The following is a 13383-nucleotide window of genomic DNA, read 5'->3' as shown; positions in this document are numbered from 1 at the left end:
ATATAACAATATAACAAAAAACCCAAAATTAAAAATTATCAACCATTATAATATTATCAGTGTTAGCCGACGTGTATTTAGGCGCAAATTAACGAACTGTTGACACCAAAACAAAGCTTCGAAACTCCTAATTTTAAAAAATGCTCAATACGTTGAAGTGCATGTAAAGTTTTATTTTTTTTCTATATATTTCGCTATAATATTATTAGTTTTTTTTTGGCTTTTTTAAACATTTCGCGAATATCTTACTGTTCATAATAATCTCCTCTCTGGGCTGGTTTGAGTAAATTTCTGATCTCAAGAAATAGAACTTAAAAGAAAATTGCAAAGTGCTATAATTGCGAAAATAAGTATTTGCAAAAATCGGAAAATGGTAAATTCGCGAAAAACTGTTTTCATAAATATCTGAAATTTATTCTTTGCGAAATGCTTTTTTTGACCTCGCGAAAAAAAAATTATTAAACTATTTTACCCTTAAAAAGAGCGCAAAAATTACCAGTGCCTTAAACCTGGTCGCGCGAAATTCACTACGCGAAAAGTAGAATCAAAAGTAAAATAAGAAGTAACAAAGTAAAATTCAAATCAAAACAAACAAAATTTTATTTATTCTGAAGCATGATTTTTTTCTCTTCTTGTACGAATAGTCAACACGACGATAATAACCAACTCAAGCATAGATATCATAGACGCTCCCAAGGTTATACCCATTAAGCCACCGAAGTCTGACGCAAGCTCTTTAAGAGAATAAGCTGGTTGCTCTGAGACAACTTCGTACTCAAGCCTTGGAAAGTAAATGTTAATGCGCACAAACGATTTAGCAATAGATTCCTTTGTCATGTTCTCTTTGGAACCTCTTTTCAAAGAAGTCAAAATGTCTTCAGACACTTTCCAATTAATAGGATAAATAGACTTTTCGTATCGAACATCTTTGCACGGCAAGTGACATTTATTTTCCGTTAAATTCTGAAAGGAGTGTTTAATACAGCCTTTTGTGTTCTCCATGCTCTTGTTATGTTTGGTTATACTTTTAAGAAACGGTGTTACGCTGGGCCTGAAGAGTGGAATAAAGACATCTCCACAGCTTAAATACTGGGAAATCAAAGCATTTGAAGTTAAACATTTGCTGTGAGTGTACCTACCATCGAGCTTGATATAATGTTCGTTCTCTGCTTCTTCGTGACAATTCGACGGAAAAGGAGCCGGAAGATTATATCTTGTTTTCTGTCGCAATTCAATGTTATATTCAGAATTAGTTGAGAGAATGAACTCGTCATAGTGTAATGCCCAAAAATCTCCCGGATAGCTCAACACCATTTCTAATCGTCCAAAATCTGCTTTGTTTTTGAACTCTGTGTTGTTAATATAGATTAGAAAGGACAAGCCACTATGCGTACCAGGTGAAGTTTGAGTGTAGTTGCCATTTTCGTTAAACGACAGGCAAGGCACATGTTTTTCTACAGTATTAAACTCTGATATATCACAATATTTTCCAGCAAAAATACAGAATGGCTCGTATGCAGTAGAGAACTCATAAAACCCAGTTGAGAAAACATTTTGGGTAAGATTTTCAAACTGTGGCTGGCCTGGTATATACCAAGGCAGCATTTTATTACCGTTGCATATTGTAATAGTAGGAAATATCAGCTCTTTACTGTAAACATGTCGCGACTCGAGGTAAACTTTTCTGCTGAAGTATTTCTCCACTAGTTGAAAAGTAAGCGAGCCAACCACTCCTGATAATCCTAAGACGATTGACAACCAGAATATTTTCTCTGTCATTTGTCCATTATACACGTGACAAAGTCCGTGAAAAGTTGCAGACTCAGCATAATTTTGCAACTTTTGGCGCATGAATGTTGACGACATGTTTTCGAATCGTGTCGTGTGTCAAGACGATTGAAACAAACTGAAAGAAAAAACAAAACGGCCTATGAAACTGAAATAATCGTATTTCTTCTACGTTATAAGAAGTAGGTAGTCCTTCACAGATTTCCATTCACCAACAGGTGAAAAATAGCATTGTAAAAAAAAAAAAGAAAAAAAAAGCTTTTCTCTTTTTTAACCGTCGCTTACAATGACTCGCTATATATTTTTTTATTTTAATAAAAAAAGCCATCATCTGAAACAATATCAATTCCCCGATTCAATTTATCGCATATAAATACATTTTTAAATCCATGCGATAAAAATATATAAAAAACAATGTCCTTATATTTATATCCACTTATATCCATTCCAATTTGTAAGTCTTTTATCATTACAAAATAGCGTTTAACCATAACCATAACCATGGCGCTGTTGAAATACGCTTTGTTCTAGGCTTTTGTTATTTTCCGAAAGTTTGAATGAAGAGTGAATACTTTCTTGCTTGGTGCAAATTCACTTCGTTAATTCTATCATTCATTTTATTAACCAACTTCCGTCAGAAAGTTCAATCATCATCGTCTCGCTTTCGCATGTTACGCGATTTTGATTTTCTTTTTTTGAAAGCAACTGGTTCGTCTGTTGTCGCCGCCAAGTTTGTTTTCATTACTTTCTCTTTAAATTTTTTCCCACTGCTTCTTTCTTCGTCGTTTTTCATCTCGGAAGCTTCTGCATCCTCGCTTCTGTCACTTACCTCGTTGTTACCGGAATTTTCGGTACTGAAATATAAAATACAACTCAATACCCTAATGATTTTAAATACCGTCTTTCTATATATGTTGGACATGCACTTAAGCCATTTATAAGGTACTGTTCAACGCTATTACATCTTTATCACAGTGACTTTTAATAATTGGGAACAGGTGTTAAATCTTGTACAAAAACTATAACCGAAAAGTCTTTCTCTTTTCTTTCTTTAATACAGCAGAATTTTTCAAAAGGTCACTATTTTAAGCGATTACGCTCCCATTAAAAAACCAAAACAAAATATTAGCTATCAAGAAAACAAAAATAAGTAGAGGGAGGTCAGGCGCGGATTCAGGGTTAGTCAGATAAGTCGCGTGACTAAGTGTAAAATTGACGAAAAATGTTAGCCAAGCGAATGATGTCGACGATCCAGGTGTTGCAGACGGAGCGCGTTAAAAAATCAGATTGTAATTTATTTACGGCGAAAAGCCACGGTTCACAGCCCTCTCCATTTCGCCTATGGCGATGTTGACGTCAAAGTTGTGACGTCACTACCATATAGGCTGAGAGGGTTGCAAATTATAGCTTACAGATTTTGACTGAATCATTTTAACTAATCAGTCACTCAGTCAGTCAAAAATCAAATAGGTATGGCTTGCAACCCTCCCCATCTCACCTAAGGGGCCTGTGATGTCAAAATCATGACGTAATTTTTACACTCTATGCGTAGTCCAACAATATGTGACCCGCAGCCGGCGTAGGAAATTTAGGTTCCGTACTGCGTGGTTACTTATAACCTGTTAGGCTATAGTTTTAACTCCCATTTGTCAGGATTAGTCAAAGACTCACGCCTTTTGGCTTGGATTCTTTCCGTACTATCATGGCTACAGCAGACATGTTGGCGCGGGTGCTTAATGATTTAAAGTGTTGAATCTGTTCGTAAAATGCAAAAAGAACTTTTAGAAAGTGTTTATTCTCGGACATTTTTGTTGTCTGCGGATATTTATCCCTTGGTTGGTAAAAGTCTTCATCAGAATTCAGGTCCAGATATATACCTTCCATCTGAGGCGAGGTGTGAAGATAAAGGAATTATTGCTTTAAGGTGAGAAGTATGTTTTTTACTCTCCAACACACCTTGCATTTACATAAAGGTTTTCAGTATATTCGCTACGAAAAGCTAGTTGAGGGAGAGCTTTTTACAACAGACTATTAAAAACAAATACAAAAAGATTTAATTAGCTATAGCTAGCTAGCCGGCTAATTGTTTTTGTAATATGAGCTTTGAACAGAATTTTCAGCATTGTTGAGGAGTTCTTTCTCAATTAATATTTGTGTTGTTATTAGAAGCAAGAACTTGACATCTGGATAAGTAAGGTTGGTGATGAAAATAAACAACTCTTCGAATGGCTATTGGGAAACAAAGTTTGTTGAGTAAAAAGTCATGGTAAAATATATTATTTTTAGATTCAATCCATCAGGAGACTGTCTATACAGCTCAGCATCGTTGGTATTGTTGATGTCGATGTTTTGAGAATCTTGACATCCATAGAACTTTTCTTGCATCCTTTCTTTTATTCCAATCATCCTTGTTTTCAATTTGCTTTTAAAAACCAAAAGGCAAATATTTTTATATCTGAAAAAAGTTTATTCCGATTTTCCCTTTCCCATATTGTTTGTGATATGACTCTTCCTCCTGAGGAGGCAGTTAAAGCAGAAGCTATCAACAACTGTACCCCCAAGACATGGTCACCTTTTCTATCAATACTTGCCTTGTCAACAGTAATAAAGAGAAAAATTAATACGTTTTTCCCACAGTTCGCTTGTTACGGTTTCGAACTCTCTTTACACAGTGTATATTGCCACGTCCATCTATTTTACCTGATGAAGATCAGTTAAAAATTTTATTTTGTTATGAAGGTATTGTTAAGTCTGGTGTAGACTTCAAGCCAAATCATTACGTTTCCCTTGTTCCAGGTTGCAACTTTCTTAAGCGAAAGTCGCATTTTCCTATTTCAGCACGCAAAAAGCAGAAAATTGCCCTTCTTAATTCTTTTTTTAAAGTTCAAACGAAACTTGAGTTTAGCCCTATGAATAAACAAATATATCTAAACAAATACATGGGTTGAGGTGTGTATGTATCATATCACATGTATGTATATTTCATCTTCATTATCCTGATCTTTCCATATTCTTATTGTTTTTGTTATTATTGTGTTTTATTTTGCTGTCCATGACTGGTGTGATCATTTGATTCACCTAGTCATGCTGATGAAGCCTGATATTGGCAGAAACAGCAAGAATTTATAAATATTGAAATATATTCAAATTGTCTCACTTTAGTGTAGTTAATCCCTGTTAATTTTAGTGGTTTTTACCTATCTAAAATAAGACGTGTAAGACGGAGAGTTGATTCTTATAAAAAATGATTTTCTTATAGCTTAGCGTTTCTTTTCGTCAATTTTATTAATAACTAGATAAATCGGAAGACAATTTTCGGCGATTTTTGTACCCGCAAAGCTAAATTAGCGAAAGGGCCCCCAGCTGCTAAATTCAAGACTTAGTCCAAATATTATAGCAATATTTTGAAAAAGTCTTGAAAAAATCTGGATCCTCCCTGGAGGTACCTCTTTGCACACTGACCAGTAAGTGAAAAAATGTATAACGTGGAATAAATGAAGTAGATATTTTATAATACCTCTGCTGGTTCATTTGGTCTTTACTTTCTTCTTCACCTTCCACTTCATGACGTCGAACAGTCGACCACCCACCAAGCAGTGGATGTATATTATGAACCTCTTCAGGTCGTTCTTCTGATTTAATGTAAGGATTCTTTGGTAGCTACAAATAATAAAACATAACGTCCTTCACCATGCTACAACAAAATACAGGTGTTTTTTAAAGATCTTGGTAAGCACACTACTTTCGAACCCTAGTGGTAAGAATACTGCATCCAGCGTCATGATAAAAGTTATTTACACAGTAGAAAAAAATCGGGTGAACTTAGTCGTAAATTACTAGTACAAGAATCCAAGCCTTCATCTCAAGATGATCTAGATATAGTAGCATGTATTTTCTGGCTTCACTAGCCCAGTGGGCTATCGCAAGTAAAAAGTCACCGGTTGGCCATTGTCTATAGATAGGAAGTGATAAGAGATAATAGATCACATCTAATACACCTCTTTCTCTTTTTTCTTTTTTTTCTTCTTCGGTTGTGATTCTTCTTCTTCTCTAAAGTCAACAAAAAAGATCTAAAAATGAATCATGATGCTCGTTTTTTTACAACACTAAAACATTCACTTTATAAACAAAACAATACTTTATCTTTTCTTCGTGTAACTTCTTAAACACTTCAGGCATTGTCCAGGAGGATTCTAAAAAAAAAACCAACCTTCACAATTCGCTAAATTGTCATGAAACAGAAAGAAATTAAAAAAAAGAAAAGAAAAGGAAGAAAATATGGGGCCAACCAAACAGGAAATAATTCAACACTTACCTCCAGTTAATGAATTGTAGTAATATGTGAAGCCTTGTGGAGCGATCATAGCGGTCCAAGGATACGTTGAGCTGTTGTTACCTGAGCCAGCAGCGTGAGCTTAAATTAGTGGGTGGAAATCAGAAGTTTTATATTGTAAATGAAATTAAAAATTATCATTAATTCACCAACCGGAAACGATATTTTTCATGTCAGACTTGCCAACTGCTCCTTGGTTAGCTTGAATATCTTTTTCCACAGCTGCCAATGCGGCCTATTATGGAAGATTATTAAAATCAATTAACTGGAGTTATATCTCGTTCTCTGTTTAGTATTGTCTTTGCATTGTGCATAATAGTTCCTTATAAAAGCTACCGTTTAACTCAAATACTTTATAACGAAATCACGTTTTATTAGTTCTTGCAAAAATCAAATCCAAATAATTTCACCTGAACTAATTTTGTTAATTTTCACTAAATTTGCAAAGAAAAATTGATACGATTAATTTTGACCATCATAGTTTCCTGCACCCCTTAGGGTTCCCTCTAATGCAAAGTTTTTTCCCTGGTAATTGCGGCTCTGGTCAAGCCAATGATCAATTTCCCTTTGACTATAACTAAATATTTTGATTCACTGATTTAAGAAAGCTTTGTTGATATTGCAATTTGTGTTAATTCTGTTGTTATAAAAATTGGGTTAATGTGTCTAATGATGGTGGTAGAAAGCCAAAAAGCATCAATTGGAATGATGTGCCAAATGGGTCGAGCCGGAAAATCCGGATATGTTCGATATGTTTTCACAGGAAACAGTTGATGCATATGAGAGAGAATTACAGAACTTAAAACATAATGTCTTTGAAGAAGTTCCAGACACTGGTCAAACTACTGTATCAAGCAAATGAGTCATAACTGAGAAGTTCAAAGGTAAAAAAAGAATTGTGAAAGCTAGATTGGTGGCTGAGCCTTTGAAGAAAGTTCACAGTCGTTGAGAACAGATTCTCCAACTTGTGGCGAACAAAGCCTTCGACTTGCAATGGCTATCATAGCTTGATATCACTGCAGTTTTTCTTCAGGGAAATGCTATTGAAAAAGAACTGTTTCTACAACCACCAAAAGACACATTGTCAGTGACAACAGTGTGGAAACTAAAGAGATGTTTGTATGAGGTAAGCAAATCATTGGAATTTGTGTTTACCAGGTTGATGACTTTGTGTATGGCAGTAGTCCAGCTTTCCACAAAGATGTTATCACAGAGCTTTTCGAAACATTCAAAATCAGTACGCGATCAAGCTCAACATTCAAGTATCTAGGATTAGATGTGGATCAATTTAAAAGCAATTAAGATTAATCAAGTGAGCTATATAGAGTCTTAAAAATGATGTTAGCAATGAACGAAAAGTGACTAGCAAGGAAAAGACGATGCTGAAATCGTTGAGTGGGCAAATTGCTTCGGTGGCAGGACAAACCCGCCCTGATGTGGCTTATGATAGTTGTCAAACGTCTAATTATGACAAGGTACCTACAATTCAAAATTTGAAAGATGCCAACAAGATTATTTGAAGAATTAAGAGCAAGCATGTTGCAATAACCATTACCAAGATTGCAAATATGGAAAATTGTGAAATTATTTGCTACACAGATACAACCCATGCCAGTTTGAAGTGCGGATCCTGACAAGTTGCATTTATCATATTTGTGAAGCACCTAAACAAAGTTATACCAACCTGGCAATCGAAATAACTACAAAGAGTAACCAAAACCCCAATTGCTTCAGAAACACTAGCTTTGAGTGAAGGAGGAACAAGATGGGATGACTGTCAAGTGGGTTGAAGGGAAACACCAATTAGCCGACTGCTTGACAAAGCATTGAGTGTCTCCAAACAAGTTGTTTTAGGTTCTGGAGGCATCCAAAATATCTCTACAATAATTGATTGTAATGATTACTGTTGTGTTTTTGATGATTTTAATTTGTTTATCATGTTGACTGTGACAAACAGTTGCAGCATGCAATTTAATATTCTACTTGTGTTGACTTTAAAATTGTGTTATTGGTGGCAATGTTGATATTTGTGTTAATTCTGTTGTTATCTTTCAGTAATTAATACAGTAGTATTAAGACTGGTGGAGCCTTCAAGCTACCATATCAGGGTAAGAATTATTTAACAAGTTTGTTGCAACAACCAGAAATCATGCAACATTATCGAAACTGAAGGATAACTAAGGTTGAAATTACCCCACAACAAAACATCCGCCCCTAAGGCAGTGTTGACAAGCTTTAATTATTGGGAATTTCATCTTCCTCCAGCAGACTGGGGTGGGGACTATGACCATTCACATACCAAATGCAGAATACTTTTTCATTTGGAGTTATTTTTATTTTTATGCAGTATTTAAGTTTTAAAATATTTACTTGATTTAAAGTATGTTCTTTGTAAGTGGAAATTACAAACAAATTACACACCTTTTCCATTTGGGCAAACATTTTCTTCGAAGCTTCATCTTTCTTTCTTTTTTCAATGGAGTTCTTTTTTATCTAAAATATATAAATTGATTTGACAATACAAAATTGGTGTTTTTTTTTACAAGAGATAAATAAATGTTTGGGGGAAGTTTGAGAAACAGCAAAAGGGATACCTCTCCAAGTCTTCTCTTCACATTAGCTTGATGATTTTTTCCTCTTTCATGGAAGTCAATACTCTGTATTAAAAGATTTCATTTTTATATATACGTAAAACATTAGTAAAACGCACTTTCCAAAACCAGTGTAAAATTAATTGATCGATTAGTGTATAACAATGGATGAGTAGATACCAGTGGAAAAAATATAAGAGGAAAAGGCAGCATGACGTAACAATAAATAAGAAGTATAACTTACAGCTTTATTATCAGCTGTCCAACATTTACAGAAATCACAAAACCTTTTGCCTGTAGACTTCCAATAATCTGCCCTAAATCAGAAAGTAATGCACTTAATAATTATCTAACCAATATTAAAACACGCCAGGCATTGCATAAACGTAGAAATTACAATCAACAACGTCTCGACCTTAGGGTCAACACACTGCTGTGCAGAATATTTGATGACTTTGGAAGCTCTGTGGATCAGGGCAATCAAACCCACCTTAAACACCAAAGATGAGTACAGAAGCAGGGTGTTAACAATACAAGTTTAGTTGTTGTATATAATGTAAACCACTTACTTTTTCTTTTAAATTAATCAAATTTTATTCCCTTGTGTGATTTTAAAATTTGATTATACTCATTACTTGAAATGTTGATAGATTTTACTGTATATGTTTTATAAAAAAATGTTTTTAAAATGTATTTATTTTAGTTATCCTGATGATGGAAGAAAATTCCAAAATATATCGATAAAAAATAAACTCATTGTTGCTGAATCACCTTTCCAATATTAAAACTATGACCGGTCTTGCATAGATGTCAAGGAAATTATGTCCATATGTTTCCATCTAAAGTGTTTTCTTCTTTACAAATCTTACGTTTTTACAAATTTACAAATTCCTTTTATTCCAAAAGCCTGGAAATAATGAAACAGAGTATAATGTTTAATAGAAGGTACAGTCTAAATTTAAGAAAAGAAAAGTATATATAATATACTTTAAATTTCAAAATAAGTTAATCCCATATTGATCATTATTTATTGGATAGTTTTCAAGATCTTTTTTGGTTTTGATTCTACCATCAGGATAGCAATGTATTTATATATATCTTATGTTTTGGTATTTTGGGTCCCGTGTTTTTTAAACGTGCATTCTTAATGAAATGGTAAAAACTAGAATATTTTCACTAGAGTCACATCTTATTTTTATATTGGCATATAGGTATTTAACGTTTTTTTTATTTAAACGGACTTGACATGATACATTGTTCAGGGGTAAGCTATTCTTGTTACAGCCGCTTTTACCTGTGCCTGGTATAGTAATTTTAACAAGTTAATGTTAGATGGAAAACAAATTCAACGTCAACTAAGAACGTGTTCAAAAACAGGCTGGTTTTAGGAAATTTTTATGAACATCCCTTTGAAACATCTTTATGGTGAAAAAATCTGACTGACATCAAATATAAAATATTCCTAGTTAACCTACTTGAATTAAAGCTGTCTGAAACCGATTTCAGGGTTGTAATTAGTAATGAAAAGTCAGTTTGTAAAAATCTGAGGACTGTAGAGAAGAAAAAATGTGTGCAAGTGTGGTCTGGGAGCACTAGGTCACTTGCCATTGATTAATTCCTTGCAAATTGTGACCTCCTAATTCGAAACCTGGATTGGAAATATGCAAAAAATTGTTACAGGCTACATCTTGGTAACCTTACAATTTTGTATACCCCCAAGTGTTTGGCACTTACTTGCTTACGTGCTTGAAGTATTACATTGCAAGATATATAGTAGAAAGGCAATAGAATTGTATTAGTTTGCACTTTTTGGCAGGTATGTGGTTGATACAAATCATTGCAGTCTTGGAAATGTATATCACCTGACGCTCAGGGCATGTGTACATGTGTTCACCACATTTGGTCAGGGTATCTCAACTGTAATCATCACTTAAATAGGAAACTTGTGACCGGCACTCAGGGCATGTAGATTTAGTTGGGTGGGTTTTGGTGTAATAAAGCACCAATGTTTATTTTGGGGGTCTTAGTGATGATGCTTTTTAAAAATCCTACAAAATTAGTTATAAAACCTTAAAGCTTTCCTTATTCTCCCGTCACCTAATGTCACATGATAAACCAATTACAGGTCCAATTTTTGGGGTAGCCATTATGATTTGAGGTAAAACCACACTGTTCACCTGTTCAGAGAATCTTTATTTCTAACTTCAAACCTGACATTTCTTGTAGTTTTTTTTTAACCTTGGTTTAATTTAGATTTTGTCGTTCTTGTTTAATACACTCAAAGTGCCATGTTTTTTCTGCGTGCGCATCATATAACATTACGTAATACTATCCCAAAAAGATGCGTGCACAGAAATGGAGGTAACGAAAACAATAGTGCAGAAAAAAACATGGCTAGCAGAGTGAAAAAAAAAAAGATTGACTAACTGCTGTTTTATAGGAAACACGAAGAGGCATTACTCCTTGGAAAAATGAAAATAGACTAAATATTCGATTCATGAGGGTTTATGTCATCATTCGTTATGGTTCAAATTATAGTTTAAAAGATCACTTTCTCAAAGCATAGATTAGGTGTCTACTTTGCGTAATTTGTTCTGAAAATTATTTTGTAATCAAGCATAAAAGTTAAAATAAAATTGTTCCAGTACAGCATGGTTAAAACATATTGTGAATAAATGTTGAAACCTAAATTTCACCCATGTTTTTATTGTGGATTTTGTCCATTTTGAACGTTTTCCTCCGTGTGTCTGTGATTTGTTTACATTTTTACCTCCAAATGTGCATGAGCATCAGGCATTGCACACATAATCACTTCGGTGGGCCCTTTATTTACTTATATTCTCCTATGTTGTCCTGTTTTTTACGTCTTGTGTGCTTGTACAAAAGTCTATAAACATTTGTCTGTTGGACAGCCAGGGAAATCCTCTTAATTAAGCTGTACAGCTTAATTTAGATGTCAGCTTAATTAGGATGTATGATACAGTCTAATTAGGCGTTTTACAGCTTGGTTAAGATGTACAAAACTTTGTTCTTCTAAAACACACATTTAACTGAGTTTTAGCATCTATCTAACTGAATAAATCCAATATTTACGTACATATAAACATCTCCAATACATTAGTTTTTTCGCAGCACCCCAGCGATCCGCTAAATTTGAAGTTTTAAAAATATCCGCTTAATTAGGAAAGAGGGTGCCGATAAGCCGCAAACGCCCGCATATATAAGGGCGAGTTCGGCGGACGACAGTTGAAAGAACGTGCTTGAAGAGAAAGGAGGTAATAAAGTTTATATATAAGTTATTTATCAAGTAAATCTTATCAAAAACCATAAAAACAATTCTTTTAAGAACCTACTACCATATAGTTAGTTCATTTTAATTTTTATACTTTTTTAAATAATTCTTCGAGAGTCATTTATGGTGAATCTTTTTTTTTCGGACAAATACCTGAATTTTTTTAAAACGCCGAACTCGCCCGCACTTTTTACGGCGTATGCGGCTTATCGGCACCCTCGTAATTAGGATGTATCATGTAACGTGACATCCTAACTAGGATGCAGTACACAGCTTAAATAGACTATCGCTAACAATGAACCATTGTTTATAGCCCATATCTTTTGAACCCAGGGTGCTGAAAATATACCGTTCCTCGTTTATAATATAGTGGTCAAACTGACGATAAAGAGCTGAAGCGGTGATTCTGCTAAAATTTACATTTTTCGAGAATTTAGATGTATGTCACCTAATAAAGCTGTATGATACAGCTTATTTAGGAGATCTCCAAATTAAGCTATACAGCTTAATTAAGAGGATTTCCCTGACTGTTGGAAACTCATTATTTTCTTTGACTGACTTGGGGAAAACCACAGCTACATATTGATGAAGATAGCTAAAAATACATACATGATTAAAATGTTGAGTTTTATTTCCAAGTGCCTTTTAAATTAGATCTTGTTCCAAGTGTAATGAGTAGCACATGAGGTGGTTTATGTTTCAAAGTGTTGTAACTTGTATTTTTTGCTTTCGGTTTCCGCCATCTTTTTAAATACACTTTCTCTGCTGTATCGCCGGCAACCGTGCAATGACTTTATTCTACCGGTTACCGAAGAAATATTGAAAAGATTAAAAAAAATATTGTGCATTCCAGAGAAAAGGGCGGCAGACATAATTTGTCTAATCATTAAGCCTCATACTCGCAACCTGGTTCCTTCCTATATAGATGGCTTTCGTCTCTCACCAGCTTTGCGCTTAACAGGTCTCTGACGAAAAAAAACTATTTTTTTTATGCGCGGAAGCGCAAAAAACTTCCCAAAGTGGAAACCAACCTCGATCATAGGGCCTGTAGCGTTTTTACAAAAACTGCAGGCCCCGGGATCGAGGTTGAATAGAAACGAGACGAAATTTACCGGCCCTAAGTTTTCTTGTCTTTTAATTAGAGATTTCAATTTGCGTGTGAGTCTATCCTCTCAACAATGTTGTTCCTCATCTCTGTCTACTGGGCATCTTGTATCTTTTCAGAAATCGGGGGACAACATCGCTGTCCAATGTCAGAAAAGATACAAGACGTCCTCTGGGGACAAGGGTGTCATTGGGCCTTCCTCCTAGGTTTCTACCTTTGGCCGGCCGTTAAATCACCCTGTTTTAGTTATACATAAGTCTGATTTATTAATAAA

The 13383-nt window shown here is 34.6% G+C and overlaps 2 protein-coding genes across 2 annotated transcripts; both read right to left on the bottom strand.

Moving 5' to 3' along the window:
• Positions 1 to 77: 77 nt before the first annotated feature.
• LOC130653649 (degenerin deg-1-like) lies at positions 78 to 1866 on the bottom strand. The gene is made up of 4 exons (XM_057456172.1): positions 668 to 1866; positions 473 to 527; positions 250 to 310; positions 78 to 127 (listed from the first exon to the last, which is right to left on the bottom strand). Exons 1-4 carry the CDS (start codon positions 1864 to 1866, stop codon positions 78 to 80), a joined length of 1365 nt encoding a protein of 454 aa, XP_057312155.1.
• Positions 1867 to 2118: 252 nt separating this feature from the next.
• On the bottom strand, positions 2119 to 12774 carry LOC130654993 (WW domain-binding protein 4-like). Its single transcript, XM_057457696.1, has 10 exons — positions 12614 to 12774; positions 8957 to 9029; positions 8716 to 8778; positions 8543 to 8614; positions 6275 to 6356; positions 6104 to 6202; positions 5927 to 5981; positions 5787 to 5838; positions 5306 to 5448; positions 2119 to 2642 (listed from the first exon to the last, which is right to left on the bottom strand). Coding segments are annotated over exons 1-10 (852 nt in total). The 5' UTR covers positions 12616 to 12774; the 3' UTR covers positions 2119 to 2431.
• Positions 12775 to 13383: the final 609 nt, after the last annotated feature.

Source organism: Hydractinia symbiolongicarpus, chromosome 8 (assembly GCF_029227915.1).
Source record: "Hydractinia symbiolongicarpus strain clone_291-10 chromosome 8, HSymV2.1, whole genome shotgun sequence".
In the NCBI taxonomy this organism is placed as follows: domain Eukaryota; kingdom Metazoa; phylum Cnidaria; class Hydrozoa; order Anthoathecata; family Hydractiniidae; genus Hydractinia; species Hydractinia symbiolongicarpus.
This window is presented reverse-complemented; position numbering and strand designations above follow the sequence as displayed.

Excerpts from the sequence above, each read along its gene's own strand:
- LOC130653649 (XM_057456172.1), bottom strand. The coding sequence starts at position 1,866 with ATGTCGTCAACATTCATGCGCCAAAAGTTGCAAAATTATGCTGAGTCT. Across the intron at positions 528-667 it reads TCTATGATATCTATGCTTGA|TGAATTTCGCGCGACCAGGT; the intron begins GTTGGTTATTAT and ends CTTTTCGCGTAG. Across the intron at positions 311-472 it reads TTTTTGCGCTCTTTTTAAGG|TTCTATTTCTTGAGATCAGA; the intron begins GTAAAATAGTTT and ends TTTTCTTTTAAG.
- LOC130654993 (XM_057457696.1), bottom strand. Across the intron at positions 5,982-6,103 it reads CTACAATTCATTAACTGGAG|AATCCTCCTGGACAATGCCT; the intron begins GTAAGTGTTGAA and ends TTTTTTTTTTAG. Across the intron at positions 2,643-5,305 it reads GACCAAATGAACCAGCAGAG|TACCGAAAATTCCGGTAACA; the intron begins GTATTATAAAAT and ends TTTATATTTCAG.